Source organism: Mastigoproctus giganteus, chromosome 3, assembly GCF_048544385.1.
Source record: "Mastigoproctus giganteus isolate SK-2022 chromosome 3, ASM4854438v1, whole genome shotgun sequence".
In the NCBI taxonomy this organism is placed as follows: domain Eukaryota; kingdom Metazoa; phylum Arthropoda; class Arachnida; order Uropygi; family Thelyphonidae; genus Mastigoproctus; species Mastigoproctus giganteus.
This window is the reverse complement of record NC_143577.1, coordinates 183,726,723-183,742,751: the sequence shown is the minus strand read 5'-3', so window position 1 is coordinate 183,742,751 and position 16,029 is coordinate 183,726,723. Positions and strand designations below refer to the sequence as shown.

The 16,029-nt window shown below is 36.5% G+C and overlaps 1 protein-coding gene across 2 annotated transcripts in view; it reads left to right on the top strand.

Annotated features, from left to right (window-relative positions):
* The window catches only part of LOC150088456 (hypoxia-inducible factor 1-alpha-like), a 433,924-nt gene that overhangs the window by 319,578 nt on the left and 98,317 nt on the right, over positions 1-16,029 (top strand). For both annotated transcript variants that reach the window (XM_090369521.1, XM_090369520.1), the window contains exon 7: positions 12,225-12,372. In XM_090369521.1, the coding sequence (XP_090225647.1) occupies positions 12,225-12,372 (148 nt within the window). The remainder of the gene's footprint in view (positions 1-12,224; positions 12,373-16,029) is intronic.

The following is a 16,029-nucleotide window of genomic DNA, read 5'->3' as shown; positions in this document are numbered from 1 at the left end:
TTCTTTGGTGGCATGTCTAAAATTAATGTGGCCTTTATTGTTTTATTTAAATTATAAATCACAATATTCACGATTACCTGTTTATATAGCAATCACAAAAACACTATAACTTATTCAGTTTGTACACAATGCATGAATTGTGAACTACTATGCATTCGAACATGCGCTGATGAAGCGACTGCCTGATTGGGCCTAAAAAAAAAAACTATTATATTTAGGCCACCTGAATAATTAAATTCATCTGCTGTGCTGTATCTTATGTCTGTTAATTGCATGTGTTCTGTGGTCAATTTGTCTGTTTGCTGGACGAAAAACTCCAGTTTCTTGGGGGGAAAACCTTGCTATCTACACCTGAGACCGACTAACTCAGCCACAGAGTGAAAAAAAGCCCATTAAAGTTCCTTGCGTCATTGAAGGGATTCAACTCCGGGTCTTTTCCACTCGGTGTGGAGAGGGCAGTGACAATACCACCGTGCTACCTGCGCAGACCCTGTTCGTCCTTCAAAGTTACATTCTGGACAGCAAATAGATCTACGATGCTATGCACTATGTACTCAGATGTAAGGATGCATGCAGGCTTGAATCGCCGTGTGAAAATTAATTTTCACCCTCCCTGTGCTGTCGTTTTGATTCAACATCATCGAGGGGCACCATTTCGTCAGCTAGCCCCGGATAGCTTGGCACTGTACTGATGTGGCCTTACACATCAGTACAGTGATGATGTGGCCTGTCAGTGGCACCCTTCTCCTGTCAGCACCCTTGGCACCTGCCCCCAGTGCTAAGGCATTCCTACACCACTGCCGTGCTCCTGAACTTACTCCTGTTCTGTGTCACCCTTTTTCACTTTCTTATTCCAGAGGCATTTTTCCTTCTGCTTAGAAGTTCAATGATGTCAACAAGTATCTTCTTTCATCTTCTCAATCTTCAGACCTTGCACTGTACTAAGTGGACCTTGCACTGTATGTGTTTGGGGTTTTCATTAAAAAAAAAAAAATAATAATAATAATAAATAAGGCATGGATCCATTTGAAACTTCCCAAAACACTTACATTTCTGTTGTGGTCTGCTAAAATTAGAAGAACCATTTAGGATTCCCCCATTCAAGTGAATGAGACAGATACAAAATAAGTTTTAATATGGTTAATTACTCACTCAGCTCAAACAACTGAAAATATATAATGCAAATTTCTAGTCAACTGAAGCCAAAATCGAAATACAAATATACATAACATATATTAACTTTTATTTTATTATTTTTATTTGATAGTTTGATTTATGTTTTTTGCTGGCATGAAGGTGGCATTTGGCACCTCTTCAGAATTACTTGTTGCAGTTTGCAATAATTCCTGTTACATTGAATAATAGTGTTTAATTTTGTAAATCATTATTTCCTCTCACCGCTTTTAATTTATATCTTAATGTCATGTTGTATTTTTATTGAATAGTTCTGCTTCATTTATGCAAACATCAGTCTTAATTTTCCTACTAGTAATAGTATTCAATTTTTTTTTCAGTATTGTTCTGGGTAGATGTTTGATCTAGCAAAAGCAAAATTGTATTCTTCTAATTCTTCAAAATTTTATCTGTTGAAATAATGCCATCAAGTTTCTTAAGAATCTGCTGACCCTTAAACCTTTTAAACTTTGTGTTGTGTGCTCCATTTTCATATTACTTAATATTTGGTGTCCAGCAAACAGGAAATGGCTTCCTGCCATTTTTATTTTCAGAGAATTTATTATATTTGACACATCGGTGTTAATGATATTTTGTCTACTATTTGAAGAATTGCTTTAGTGGAAGAACAGAGGAACTTGAGAATGAATAAAATAAAGCCATACATCTGTAAATTTATTTTCAGAACTGTTTTGATAATGTGCATTTTGTCTTGTGATGTAAAATAATATATCAGCACATTATATGTTATCCCAATTTTTTACTTGAATGGATTTTGGAACAAATAAAGCTTCATAGATGTCTATCTATGTAATGGAACTTCTATACTGCACTCAATAAGTGTTTTCCAAAACTTCTAGGCAAACAGAGTATTTGGCATCATGTGATGCCAAATACTCTGTTTTTCATAACCAAAGTAGCTGGGAGGTGGAATTTATGAAGCAGTACTTGTGGCTTGTAGAGTCAGAATTGGACTTTCCAGTGACCAACAAAATGTGTGCTGAAATTTCATGTCGATTACTCTGCCTCCTCAAATTAAGGCTATGGATTAGAATTCAAACCGTTACTTGAAATCTCCCAGTGACCTATAAAGTGTGTTGCAATTTGGTATTGATTCCTCCTCAGGTAAGCCTATGGAATCTTAATTGGGCTTTAAACTTTCTAAGCGACAAACAAAATATTTAGTCTCAGTCCAACTTTTATTTATCAAATAATGTTATACCAAACAGATAATTCAATATTTTGTGAAAAATATTGAATTTATTTCTGAATTTGTAATGGCTTGACAAATCTTTCTAAAAGAGAAAAATATGAAATTTATGAAAATTTGTCCACAGTGAATCAAGTTGTAAAATGCAGATGGTTGGACACTGTGAAGACTCTGCTACCACTAAGCATTCATGTTAATACACACTGAGTATCCACAAGGGTACACCTATCCTTTTCATTCGTGAAGTGGAACATTTCTTCAATACCAGAATTATGTGTTCGTACTGGGCAACATAGAACAGTTGGAAAGATACGTAGGGATGCTATATGTGTACAATTTAGTGCAAGAATGGGAGATGGCAGATTTAGGTGACTTTAAACTGGTATTGTAGTCAGTACCAAATGTGTCAGTATATGCATCTTGGAACTGTAACCCTGCTGGGGTTGCAGTTTTTAGTTCCCAAGATACATATTCTGGCACAGATACTGTCATTCAGGTCTGTCTCAGGTGGCTCAAGATAGGTCCAGTAACCAAATAACTATCCATTAAACCTCCAGATAAGATTGTAGGATCCTGTGAGGCTTATGAAGGTGAAAAAGGCTTTTGCAGGGTAATGGAAAGGCTAAAGTCAGGTCAAATAACAGCCCAATACAACAGTGGTAGCAAAAGAGGCATTTTAGAAGGCATAAGTTGTCATACCTTATCATGGATGGGGTATTGCAGCCGATGATCAAACTGGGTTTTTCTCCTGTTAGCAAAAAAAATTAGGAACTCTAATTTACAGTAGGCTCAGAAATGTCAAGAACTATCTTAGGATTTGTCAGACCATGCAGTGTCAGACCAATTCTGGCTGTTTCACATTGTTGGTAGGACTATAATATTGAGAAAACAGCATGTGCCTATGACTCTATCCTGCCAGGCATCCTGCTTTTTGGATGCCACAGGTTAATGGAAATTGTTTCTAATCATGTGCATCCCTTCATGGCTGTAGTATATCTATTTGCAAATGAGTTCTCCCAACATGATAATGTACAAGGTCACAAGGGCAGAATTATACAGCACTGGTTCCAGGAACATCAGAATGAATTCATCTTTCTGTGGTGGCTTCCCCAATCACCAGATCTCATTTCTGTTGAGCATATGGGTTGAATTGGAATAAGCTTGGTTTAGTAGAGATCCACAACCGTTCTACCACCATCAATTTGTTATCCTAGGAGTAGTGGGGTATCCCATACTTATTTTAGGATAGTATATATACACATACACAAGATATATTTCCAGGAACTTTCTGAACGTTATCATAATTTCTAAATGTTTATAGGTTGGTCACTCACACGCTAGTAAGCCGTTTGTAGATTTCTTGAATGACTGTTTTCTACAGAAGCTTGTTAGACAGGCAACAAGACGAATCAGTACTCTTGATTTGGTTATCAGCAGTGATTCTACATGCAATATGAATCTGCAGGTAAAAGACCCACTGAGTGGCAGTGATCACAGTGTACTAATGTGGAATTTAATTAAAGACATAACTACGGTAAAGGGAAAGGCTTTTGCTTTCATAAGGGTGACTACAGTGGTCTTAGATAGTTTTTACATTCTGTGCAGTGGGACCAACTGATGATGTTACGAATAGCAAATCCTAAATGGGAAGCATTCAGGGAAGTAATCAAAGAAGCTACTAGGCTTTTCATACCAAAAAAAAAAAAAAAAAAGAAATACTGTTCAAGGCTTTGGTTTACCATTCAAACCTAAATGGATGTCAGATGAACTATTGAGACATGGTGCAGAAGAAAAGTGCATGGCATGCATATAAATTATCAGGTGATACAGAATCCTATGGTACATATAAATTTAGTCTGTAATCAAGTCACAAAGGAGGTTAGGCAAGCTAAGGCAGATTGTGAGAAGTCTCTCGCAGAGAATGCAAAGAAAGACAGCAAAGACTTCTATGCTTATATTAACAGTAGAAGGAAGGGGTTGAATCATTTGGACCACTTACTATAGAAAATAAAAAGTTAAGGAAAATATTAACTAATAAGTAAGTAAATAAATCTGTTCAACTTAACCTGTTCATAAACCTGTGCATCTGATGATGATTATAAATGACTTTTCCACCCTTGATTGGCACAACAACTCAAGAGTTTCACCACTGTTGATATTTTACTTATAGGGTCCAGGGTGTTTATATATATATATATATATTTTTTTTTATATATATTTTATGTTTTGGTTTCTGTAAAAGATAGGTGGTGCATTTACTTTTATATTTTAAGCTAGTGCTAAATTGTGATAATCATGAATAGTAGACAAGTTTAGAGTGCATTACTGCATTAGGCCAATCATGGGGAATATTCTCTTTCCAACAGAGTTAAGATAAAGCTTATCTTATATCCAACTTAGACATAAATACTGTTATCCACAGTTCAGCCCAAGTTTCACCACATAAGAATAATATTTTTTTAATCATAGCAATACCTAATAGGCAAATCCACTATGCATTTTTAAAAATCTGAAACAGTGCCATGCCAGCTGTTTCATCAATTGATGAGTGGCCCTATTAGTGAAACTATATTGAACAAGTGAACAGTTTTATATTTTATCTAAGTGAACAGCCAAGTGGAGAATAGAAAGGAACTTCCATTATAACAGACAACAACCACTGTGTGCATAATGGATACACCTATAAAAAATATTAGTAACTTAGTTTGAACCATTGATAATGATATTTGTTTCTAAGCTGTAGAAAAGACCAAGCTTTATTGATCTTTGAAGGAGAGGAGTTGCAGAATGTTCCCATGATTGGCCAATTCAGCAGTGTGCTCTAAACCCATCTGCAGTTCATTTCTGTGTTAATATCACAGAAGAAAATGACTGGTAAATTGTCATAGCTGAAGTTTCTGTGCACTCCATAAGTGATCCCTAAATGCAAAGAAACAAAGGTTGAAAGCTGATCTTTTAACTCCATTTTGTTGAGTGCAGTAGTGTTAAAACTGAAAGTCCCTCTTATCATAGAATTTAGCATATTAATATTAACAGAGCACTTTTTGTTAAACAAAAAAAAAAAAAAAAAAAAAAGCTGTTTCTGGAATGCTGTGAAAATCAGTGGGTGCTCAAATACTGATTGGGGCAGGTGGCAAGGAACACTCCTGGGATGTTTTTTTAATTTATCCATCCCCTCCAATATTTTGTCCAGTTCTTCCCTGAATTTATTCTAGCTATCCACTTCCACAACAACAGATGGAAATTTTGTTCCAGCAATCAACCACCTGCTAGCTAAAGGCAAACTTCTGCACAGCTATTCTGCAACAATCCTTCCTCAATTTGAATTTATGCTCCCTCATGTGCGTAGTCTGAGCAAGAAAAATCCCATCAGCATTGAGTTTGCTCAATCCATTCAAAGCGTTAAACATGCCAATCAGATCACCTCGCAGGCACCTAGTCTCTCCACACTTCAGTTTGCAGAACTGAAGCCTTTCTTGGTATGAGTACATTTTTCTACCCCTCACCAATTTTGTTGCCTTTCTCTCTACCTTTTTCAAGAGTGCTGTATTCTTCATAAATTAAGGCCTCCAGACCTGTATCAAGGTGTGGCCTGAAAATTGCCTTATACAATGGGATAATCACCCCCTTATTCCTGCTAGCAAAATTCTTGTATTTCATTGACAAAATCTGATGATTTGTCCTGGCAGTCTATCTGCGCTACTCAGAGAACTTCATGTGACTACACAATTACCCCCAGTTCCTTTTCATTTTTCAACTGTTCTGAGTGTAGTACCACACAGTTATTACTACACTCAAAGTAATAGGAAAATGCATTTGTCAATGTTAAACTTCAGTTGCCATTTCTCAACCCATCTGCTTAATTTTTCTGTATCTTGTTGTAATAGCATACTGCCATTGCTGTCATTAACCAGCCTGCCAACCTATTTATCATTTACAACTTGAAATACCTTCATTAAGCCTGATATGCCTTCATCAATATCGTTAATAAATACAAAAGACAGCAATGGGCCTAGCATTGAACCCTGGGTGATTCCACTGATAATATTAGTCCACAAAGAGCAGCATCCATTGATAATACTCTGTTTCTTTCCACTCAACCATCCGTTTATCCATAGCAGTAACTTGTCCTCAATGCTACACTGCTCTAATTTGTGCAGTAGAGTTTTATGTGGAAGCATATCAAAAGCTTTCCTGAAATCCATCAATATGATATCAAAATTTATTTTTTGCAAAAATATTTTTTGCATCCATCCCCTTATTAGACTCATGCTGTGACTGAAGTATAACTGCACTCCTGTCTAGATGGTCCTGCATTGCCTCTTCAATCAGTAACTCAGTTATTTTTTTCTGGAGTAGAAGTTAAGCTAACAGGTCTGTAACTCATGTCACCCTTTGATTCCCCCTTTGTGAATTGGGGATACATTCACACACACCATTCATATGATGAGATAGAAAGCTTGATGTCAAAATTTGCAGATGAAGCAAAGATTGATCTAGTAGTTCATGATCAGTACCAAACAGTGCTTCTTTGGGATGACTTGAACAGGCTGCAAGACTGGTCAGAAAAGTGGCAGCTATATTTTAATGCAAGGTTTGAGGAATAGCAACCCCAAACTAAATTATACACTTGGTGGGGTTGAATTAAAAACAATAGAGGAAGAAAGAGATCTGAGAGTTATAATATGGCCAGAGATAGTGTTCCAAGCAGTGTAAACAGGCAGCCAGGAAAGCCCATGGTGTAAATTATCAGTAGGAAAGGCCTATTGATATGAGGCTGGTTCAATCAAGAATCACCATGACCTAGCTGCAGAGGTGCAAACCTGTTGATTCTTGGCACAGGTTTTAGTCCTTCTCTACATAGCCACCATGCAGATTTACAGATTTTTTCCCATTGATGGATGAGGCTACGGATACCGTTTTTGTAGAAGTCGTGAAGTTGGTCTTTGAACCTTGACTTTGTTGCAGAAATGAGTGTCTTGTCGTCAGGGAAGTGGGTCCCCCGAAGAAATGATTTGAGGGAAGGAAACAAGAAGTCGTCTGATGGTGCAAGATCGGGTGAGTAGGCTGAATGGGGCAGTATTTCATATCCACAAGTGGCCGCTTGTGTTGTTGCAGTTTCAGAAGTGTGAACTGGGGCATTGCCTTGAAGCATTCTCACACCTTTGGACAGCATGTTTTGCATGTTTTGATTTTCTCCCATAATTTTGGGAGTAAGTTGGCATAATAGGCACCTGTAATTGTTCTACCTTTCAGCAGGTAATCATTATTACGCCTTTCTCATCATTCCAAAACACTGTCAGCAAGACCTTTCCTGCTGACACTTGGACCCTTGCCTTCTTTTGGGGGGGGGGGTGAGGAACCATGATGTCGCCATTCCATGAACTGCTTTTTACTTTCAGGGTTGAAATGGTGTATCCAACTTTCATCCTGAGTGATTAGACGAGAGAAAAAGTCTTTCTCACTGTTTTGGCACAGGGCTAACAACTCTTGTGATTTCTGTTGTCGATCAGCCTTCTGGAAACCAGTCAATAATTGCGGAATCCATCTTGCACTCAGTTTCCATAAATGGAGTTGGTCATGAAGGACTGTTTCATCAGTAGAGACCATACTAATCTTCACCTCCTGGGACAATTCATGCACAGATATCCAGTGATTTTTCCATGATTAATGACTCCACTTTTCTGATCATGATGTCATAAATGGCTGAATGGGGACAACCTGGAATGGGCTAAGATTCTGCCGATGTCCGACCACACCTAAACTGTCTGTGCCAGTGCTTCACAATGCCATAGGATGGAGCTTCATCCTTATATACAGCAGTCATCTCCTCGTGTATTTCTTTAGGAGATTTCCCCTTCAAGAACAGATGCCGGATTACAGCTCTGGCTTCAACTTTGTCCATGATGCTACTTCATCACATGTTCAGCTCTGTAAGAGAAAAACAAATTAATACACAGGGCTGAAATTTTACACCTTTAGTACAGATATATGTATGGTGCTACACACAAAATATCATGACTCTGCAATATGTGAAAAGTAGGTGAGGGCAATTCTTTATTGAACCACCCTCGTAATTTATCAAACATTATCCTGTAGAGATATGGAGGTCATAGTCCCACTGTATAAGGCAGTTGTAAGGCCACATTTGTAATACTGTGATCAAGTATGGAGACTTCATCTGAAAAGAGATATTGAGCTCCTTGAAAGGTTCCAATCAGGGACAACTCCCATGGTGAGTTCAACAAAAGGGTGACCATATGAGGAAAGACTTGGTACATGTGGGGCTACAGCGCTTGGCAACCAGGCACCTCAGAAGCAGCCTGATTGAGGTTTATAAGGCTCTGAGAGGGGTTAGTAAAATGAATGCAGGCGTTTCACTGTTATAGAGAATTACAGTACTTGGGGGCGTCAATTCAAATTACAAGGGAAGAGGTTTAGACTGGATTGTAGGAAGTTTTCTTTTAGCCATTGAGTCATTGATTGCTGGAATAGGTTGCCTTCACAGGTAGTTGAGAGTGACAGTTTGAATGAATTCAAAGGTCAACTGGATTAAAAGATCAACCTGTGTGAGGAGGAAGCAAATAATTTGTATTTTCTTATCTACTTGGGTCCCCCCCTCGGCCAGTGCAGCAAAAGCCTGTGGCTTCCTTGCACTAATGGCTATTGCTGTCTCCGGTCCATGGGTAGATATCCCCTGAATCCAAGGATGCTCTCATGCATATGGCTAAGGGTTTGCTTACTTCATTTTTTGCCTCCCTTGAATAGATCCCATCCTTCCCAGGTGCCTTTCTTATGTTTAACTTCAAAATTTTTCTTCCCGTTTCCTCTTATTTATTAAAAAATCATTTAGTTCCATGTTAGGGTTTGATAAACTTCTGGCTTCTACTTCCTAAAGAATTCCTTGTGTGTGAATGTAGATGCAAAATACTCATTCAGTTTGTCAGCAACCTGAGTGGGATCATCAACAGTAGAACCATTGATATCGAGTGGGCCAGTGTGATTCATCCCCTTCCTTCTAATCTTTACTTAGTTTCTTTGCCTCCTTTATGTTACTACTTTATGTTGAGTGAAAAAGTAATTTTGTATATGTGTTGTGATAAAACATTTCAAAATTTCACTTGTAGTAATCATTGAATTACTCTGGAATTTCTTTTAATAGTCAGAATGTACTATGAAGCAATGATGTTAAAATATTCTTCACAAAAATAATACTAATATTTAATTTTTTTTTTAATACTCTGTTCGCTTTGTACAGATATCAAGTCAACATTGATTGACTACATTTTAACCATTGTCAATTTACAGAGCTTGTTGGCAACATACCTAGAGTGAAACTTTACTAGTTACATTGCTGCCAACTTCCTTGAACTGCTTTCCTTAAAGAGATTATTACTTGCTGACTAAAGTGTTATAAAACAGGGCTAATGTTCATGTTAACCTCTGAACTATAAAGTATAATATCACAGTTGAAATTGTAACTCAGAAACTTTTATTAGTTATGCTCAAGAAAAGAACTTGAATTCAAAATTTCTCTTAAAAGGTGAGAAGATCTGTGACAAAATCTTCCTAAAACATTACTATTCTAAGCTGTACTACCCTAATAAATGAAACTAATAGAGTAAAATTTCATTAAAGATAATGATAAACAGAATTAACTATAATTTTGATAGTGTTAAGTCATTTCATTTTGCCTCCAGAGTAGACAGTATTATAAGTGATTACTAATGAAATTAAAATAAGCCTTTGTACTGATCCTTTATGGATATGTGCTACTCTTCTCTCTCTTTCATGAAAAACACATCAGCATTTCTTTACATAATATTAAAAGTGATAGCAACAGCAAAACTGTTTCATGTATTTTCAGAATACATGTTTTAGGAAGTCATGAAATTAGCATTCTTCAAATTTTAAGTTTCTCTATATTTAAACATATAAAGTTGTTTTTCTCTCCCTTGTTAAAGAAGCAGTCTATTCTTTGAAAAGTATTGTTTTAACACCTGGTCTCTCATTGTGGTACTGCCACCACAAGTTGAACTTGCGTTACATGTACTAATTCCTGAGCCAAAGTGTTTAAAAGAAGAGTCAGAGGAAGACAGACAAACTTTATTCCCATACTGATATTTCCATCTCTTCAAAGATTGGATCAGCAGCCATCAATGCCTCAAGTTATGTTTCAAAGTATATACCCAGTTCTTTCAGTAAACTTTAATTTGATTTTCTTAGCTTTCCAAACTTAAGCAAGTAGATAACTCAGGTTTCCAAAAAATTTTTGCCACTGAAATTGTACACAGTATATTACTTTTTTTTTTTTTTTTTTGGTCATAGTAGTTGTGTGTTACATTATTTTGCAGAGTTCCCATGCTTTCTCTGCCTCAGGGACAACAGGGTTGTAGATCAGCACTATAGGAGAAGAGAATATCTACCAGAATTGAGTTACAGCCTGACGCACACAATGTAGTAAACTGTCCTTTGATTTAAAAAAAAAAAAAAAAAACAAAAAACTGTGTACCCATATATATATATATATGTGTGTGTGCATAGGTAACTATCCAGCTGACTTTTGAATTTATTTAAGCTGTCAGCTTCAAATACCCAATAAGGTAACTTATTCTAGTAAGTAAAACTTTGCTGGCTAAAAGAAAACTTACTGTAGTCCCAGTCCAGGCACCTTCCCTTGTTATTTGAATTTATGGCCCCTAGTTCTGGAATCATTTCAGTAGATCCTCTCTAAGGTGCCTACTTGCCAAGCTCTATAGCTCACATATGGGCACTCTTTTTCAGATCTTACCAAATGGGTTTCCCACCTTTGGACCGTTTCATGAAGCTTGATTCTTTTTTAGGTGCAGTCTCCATACGTGGTCTTACAATTGCCTTATACAGTGGGATTATGACTTCCCTATCTCTGCAAGTAAATGTACAATAATTTATAGATAGGACACCATGGATCTTCCTTGCCACCTGTCTACACTGCTCAGAGAACTTTTGTCCATCTGTATCATAGTTTCAATCTATATTTTCAAAATTATGTAATGCAAAAATGAAAAGTGGCAATTTATAGGTCCACAACTAAAGCAAATGTTGGCCTCACAAGAACTGGAAGATAAAATGGCTGATGCTGAGTGAAGTGTTTGGCAGTCATTTTACCTTATAGTGAATGGCTATCTTAGTGAAAATTATGAATAACAAGTTGATTAAAAATTGCAGAAAAATGGGATGCAGAATATGAATCAAACTATTACTTACACATTCAAATCTAACTGTTTAAGGAAACATTTTCTGATTTACTCAAGGAGGGTTTCTACTTTTTAATTTCTGAATTTTTTTAGCATATTGTGAACTTGTAGCAGCGACTAATACTTGACTTCTTTACAGAAGTCAAATAATTCTATGTAGTGTTATCGCATATTTACTTTTGTTTCATTTCTGGGTAAAAACCACTGATGCTCTGCAAAAACTAAGGTCATATTCAGAATCAGCATACCCAAGTTCACAAAGAAGTACCACAAAATGCAGAAAAACAGAACCTTTTGAAAATTTGTTACTTAGTGTAATTGCATCAAGATCTTTTCCAAAGAGTTTAACAGTCACACTGGGTGACAGATTTAGATGAAGACCTTGGGATTTTTATTTATAGTGAAAATAATGTTGCTAACTTGAAATAGTTGAGTGTGTTTTTGCAGAAAGTGGTGTTAGGCTACTTTTTAATTTTTTTTTGACACGAATCTGATACTTATAATAGTTACTTTGATATGATTATTTATAATTATGGTATAGTGGAATTCTGCTAATGTTGGATGTATCATTATAAAATTTTGTTAATTTCATTTGTTCCTTACAGTATTTTCAAAAGGTCAATGTGAAACAGGATATTATCGCTTCTTAGCCAAGCATGGAGGATATGTGTGGGTGTTAACTCAGGCCACTTTAATATTTGATAACAATTCATCGAAACCACAGCATGTTGTATGTGTGAATTATGTATTAAGGTGAGTTTTTTTGTTATTATTATTAAAGTCTTAAAGAAATGAAAATAAAATATTGCACAGCAACTTTTTATCTTCAGTTCTTTAATGCATTGCAATTTGTACTTAAGATGTTTTAAAAAAATTAATTTACTGCAGTGAGTCTTGAAAATAAAATTTGAAACTTTTTTTTTTTTTTTGCATTAAGGTTTTTGAAAATACATTGTACATTGTATTTTGTCGACATTGCTGACTCAATTTTTAATTTAAACAATGCCATGTGTTCAAATAAAAATAGGATGCAGTATATTTTTCAGACTGTTAGTCTGAAAAATATACTGCATCCTATTTGGCTAATGCTGTATAAGCTTGCTTTCTTGCATCATATGCCTCTACTAATGCTAATGCTAGACTTAAGCACCTAAATTCCTCGACCCTCCCAAAGATGAAAAGGCCCTGGTGTTCATTTTGTTAACCTGAAGATCTGGTGCCTGGCTGTAAAATGATGCAAGAAGTAAATACTGTGTGTGTGTGTGTGTGTGTGTGTGTGTGTACATTTTATATATATATATTAAATGTTATTTAAAGTCAAAGTAACAGTTGATGGAAAAATAAAAAAATGAATAAACTAGGTACGACAAATGCACCAAAATGTGCAAAGCAGCAGTTAAAGGATGTAAAAGTATATATAAGTGTAAATAAATCTGAAAAAAGCTTGTATAGATGGAGGTGAGAATTACACGGTGCCAGGGACTAGAAGGGTAAGGATAGTAGAAAAAAATAAGTAATGTAGATATGAAAAAGGCAGAAGAATGTTAATACCTAACAGTTATGATGAATTAAGAAAATGATGGGCTGAATTTGCATAGCCACTGTAAAGTAAAATTATTAATACAAATGATTAAACAAAATAAAGTAAAATCAAATAAAATAAAAAGTGGTGAAGCTGTCATCAGGTATGGGTGGGCAAATTTAGTTATAGATTGAATAGAGGAAAATAAAAAATGCAAAGTCTAATGTCAGCAGAATCAAATATTGATACTTTTGGGGCGCCTCCATAGCCAGGTGGGCAGGAGCAGCAGTGCATAGCACACGCTTCTTGATTAGACCGGGATTGGAGCCTGTGACCACCAAATACAGAGAATGCAGAAATGTCAGGGAGTAACCACCACCGCATATCCCCGGAGCAATATAGCCTTTGTTGCTAATGCTCCTAAAAACCAAATAACAAACAACAACAACAAACGATACATGGTTCGGTAATTCATCATGGGACTACACCCAACCATGTATCAGGAACTGCATTTCTATACTTGTCCATAACAGTAGAAGAAATGTGAAATAAAGCCAAAAAGAAAAAGGTTAGCATCTTCTTTTACAGAATGGATAAGGTAATCCCAGTGCAGTGTCAATGATATGAAAATTAATGTAAAAATAATGATAAGGCTAAAATATATACATACAGGGTGTCTCAAAAATATTGGTACAAACGTTTAGGGGAGGTAGGTAACATCTAAAGGAATGTGAATCGCATAGGAACCCATAACCAGAAACGTCACCGTAAGTCTGTACACGGCACTGTTCATCAGTTCGGGAAAGGGAAAATTTCTGGTTTACTCATTCAAGCAGTAGTCGCCGCACGAAGAGCATGCATCAATATATGAACTGTGAGCTGGCAGACATGCACCTAGTGTATGGATTAGCAGAGGGCCCACACGGTGTTTGGCCCCATGCGGGGTGCCTCCGTAGCCAGGTGGGAAGAAGCAGCAGTGCGTAGCACACGTTTCTTGATTAGACCGGAGTTCAAGCCCATCACCACCAAATATGAAGGATGCGGAAAGGTCAGGGAATGACCACTGCATATCTCGGAGCAATATGGCCTTAGTTGCTAATGCTCCTAAAAACCAAATAACAAACAAACAAACCCCCATGCGGAACAACATCGCTTCGCAATAAATGTGTGGGCAGGTATGGTCGGTGACTGCTTAGTCGGCCCATACCTGTTACCTTCCCGCATGAACTCCGCTAAATATCGGATCTTTCTTGAACAAGTTCTACCAGGGTTACTTGACAATGTTCCAGCAAATGTGAGACGCAACATTTGGTTTCAACATTACGGGGCACCTGCCCATTATGGAAGGTGTTTTCGTGACCATTTGAACAGGCGTTTTGGGCATCGATGGATTGGCCGTGGTGGACCCATTGCCTGGCCCCCCCACGCTCACCTGATTTATCGAGCCTTGATTTCTTTCTGTGGCGGGCTGTCAAATCAATCGTGTATGAATTGCCTGTGGAGACGGAAATGGATCTCGTGGTGAGACTCATCTGCGCTGCTGCTACTGTCAAAGAAACTCCAGGTGTGTTCGACCGTGTCCACCAATCCATGCTGCGTCAGTGTCACACATGCGTCGGGTCTCGTGGTGGAACCTTCGAGCATCTGTTGTAACATCATGAAATGCATCCATCTTGTACTCCATTGTTAATATTATGTCAAATAAATGTTTGCCACTAATTACTGGCTTGTGTCATTTCTGCTTCTTGTGCCTCTGCTACTACTTTCCCCTGATGTTTTCAGTTATGGGTTCCTATGCGATTCACATTCCTATAGATGTTACCTACATTCCCCTTTGTACCAATATTTTTGAGACACCCTGTATAATTAAGTGTTTTCAAAGTGGGAAAGAGGTATTTTGAAATATATGAAGAATTCTGAGAAAAAAAAATTTTTTTTTATTGTCAGAAAATTTTGTGAAGTCAAGAAAAAAATATTTTAGTGTTGGAATTTAAAATAAATAGTAACAAGCACGTGGCATAGGGAGAGGTATTAAAGCGACTTCACAAAATTTTGACACTAAAATGTTTTTTCTCAAAATTCTTCATATATTTCAAAATACCGCTCTCCCAATCTGAAAACAATTATATATACAGGTAGTTCTCAACTTTATGAGTTAATTTGTTCCTAGCGTGCGCTCATAATGTGGGAATTTATTTCCCATAGACATAATGCTAAAAATAGGGGTTACGTTCTCAACAATGTAATTAGTTAATGTTTAAACAATGATTGATTTATCCAAAGAAATTAGCCTGTAAAATCAAGCAAATTATAATAATAAGGAAATTATTTATGGCTTACAAATTTTAAAGAATGTTTGTTTATTCTTCATCATCGATTAAATGCACACTCGTTGATCACTTATTATTGGCTCTCGGCACTCATTGATTTGTTGCACAAGGAGTTGTCTTCTTCAGAAATGCTTCAAGAGGTATTTGTTTCCAAGATAATCTTCTATTTTCTTTATAAATTTCAATAGATGCATAAGCATTTTTTAACTGAACACACAATTTGCAACTAACACAATTTTTCTGGAGTAACAAGTTTACGAAGCTTAAAAAAAAAAAGGAATGAAGAGAAGATTTTGAAAATTTATTTGTTTTTTTATATGATTGAAGATTTCAGTAAAGGGGAAACACATTTCACCATAATAATGCAAAAAACCACACAATTCCAGCTATTGGTATTTTCGCAAATGCAATAACATAGAGTTTACTACCCGTTTATAATTGCTTGCAGTAACAGAAAAGCCAAATAAACCGGAAAGTGCAAATTGTTTTTATTGTTTTATGGTCATGACCTCCAGAAATTTGCTTTAGAAAAATGTCATAAAGGCATTCAAAATTGGT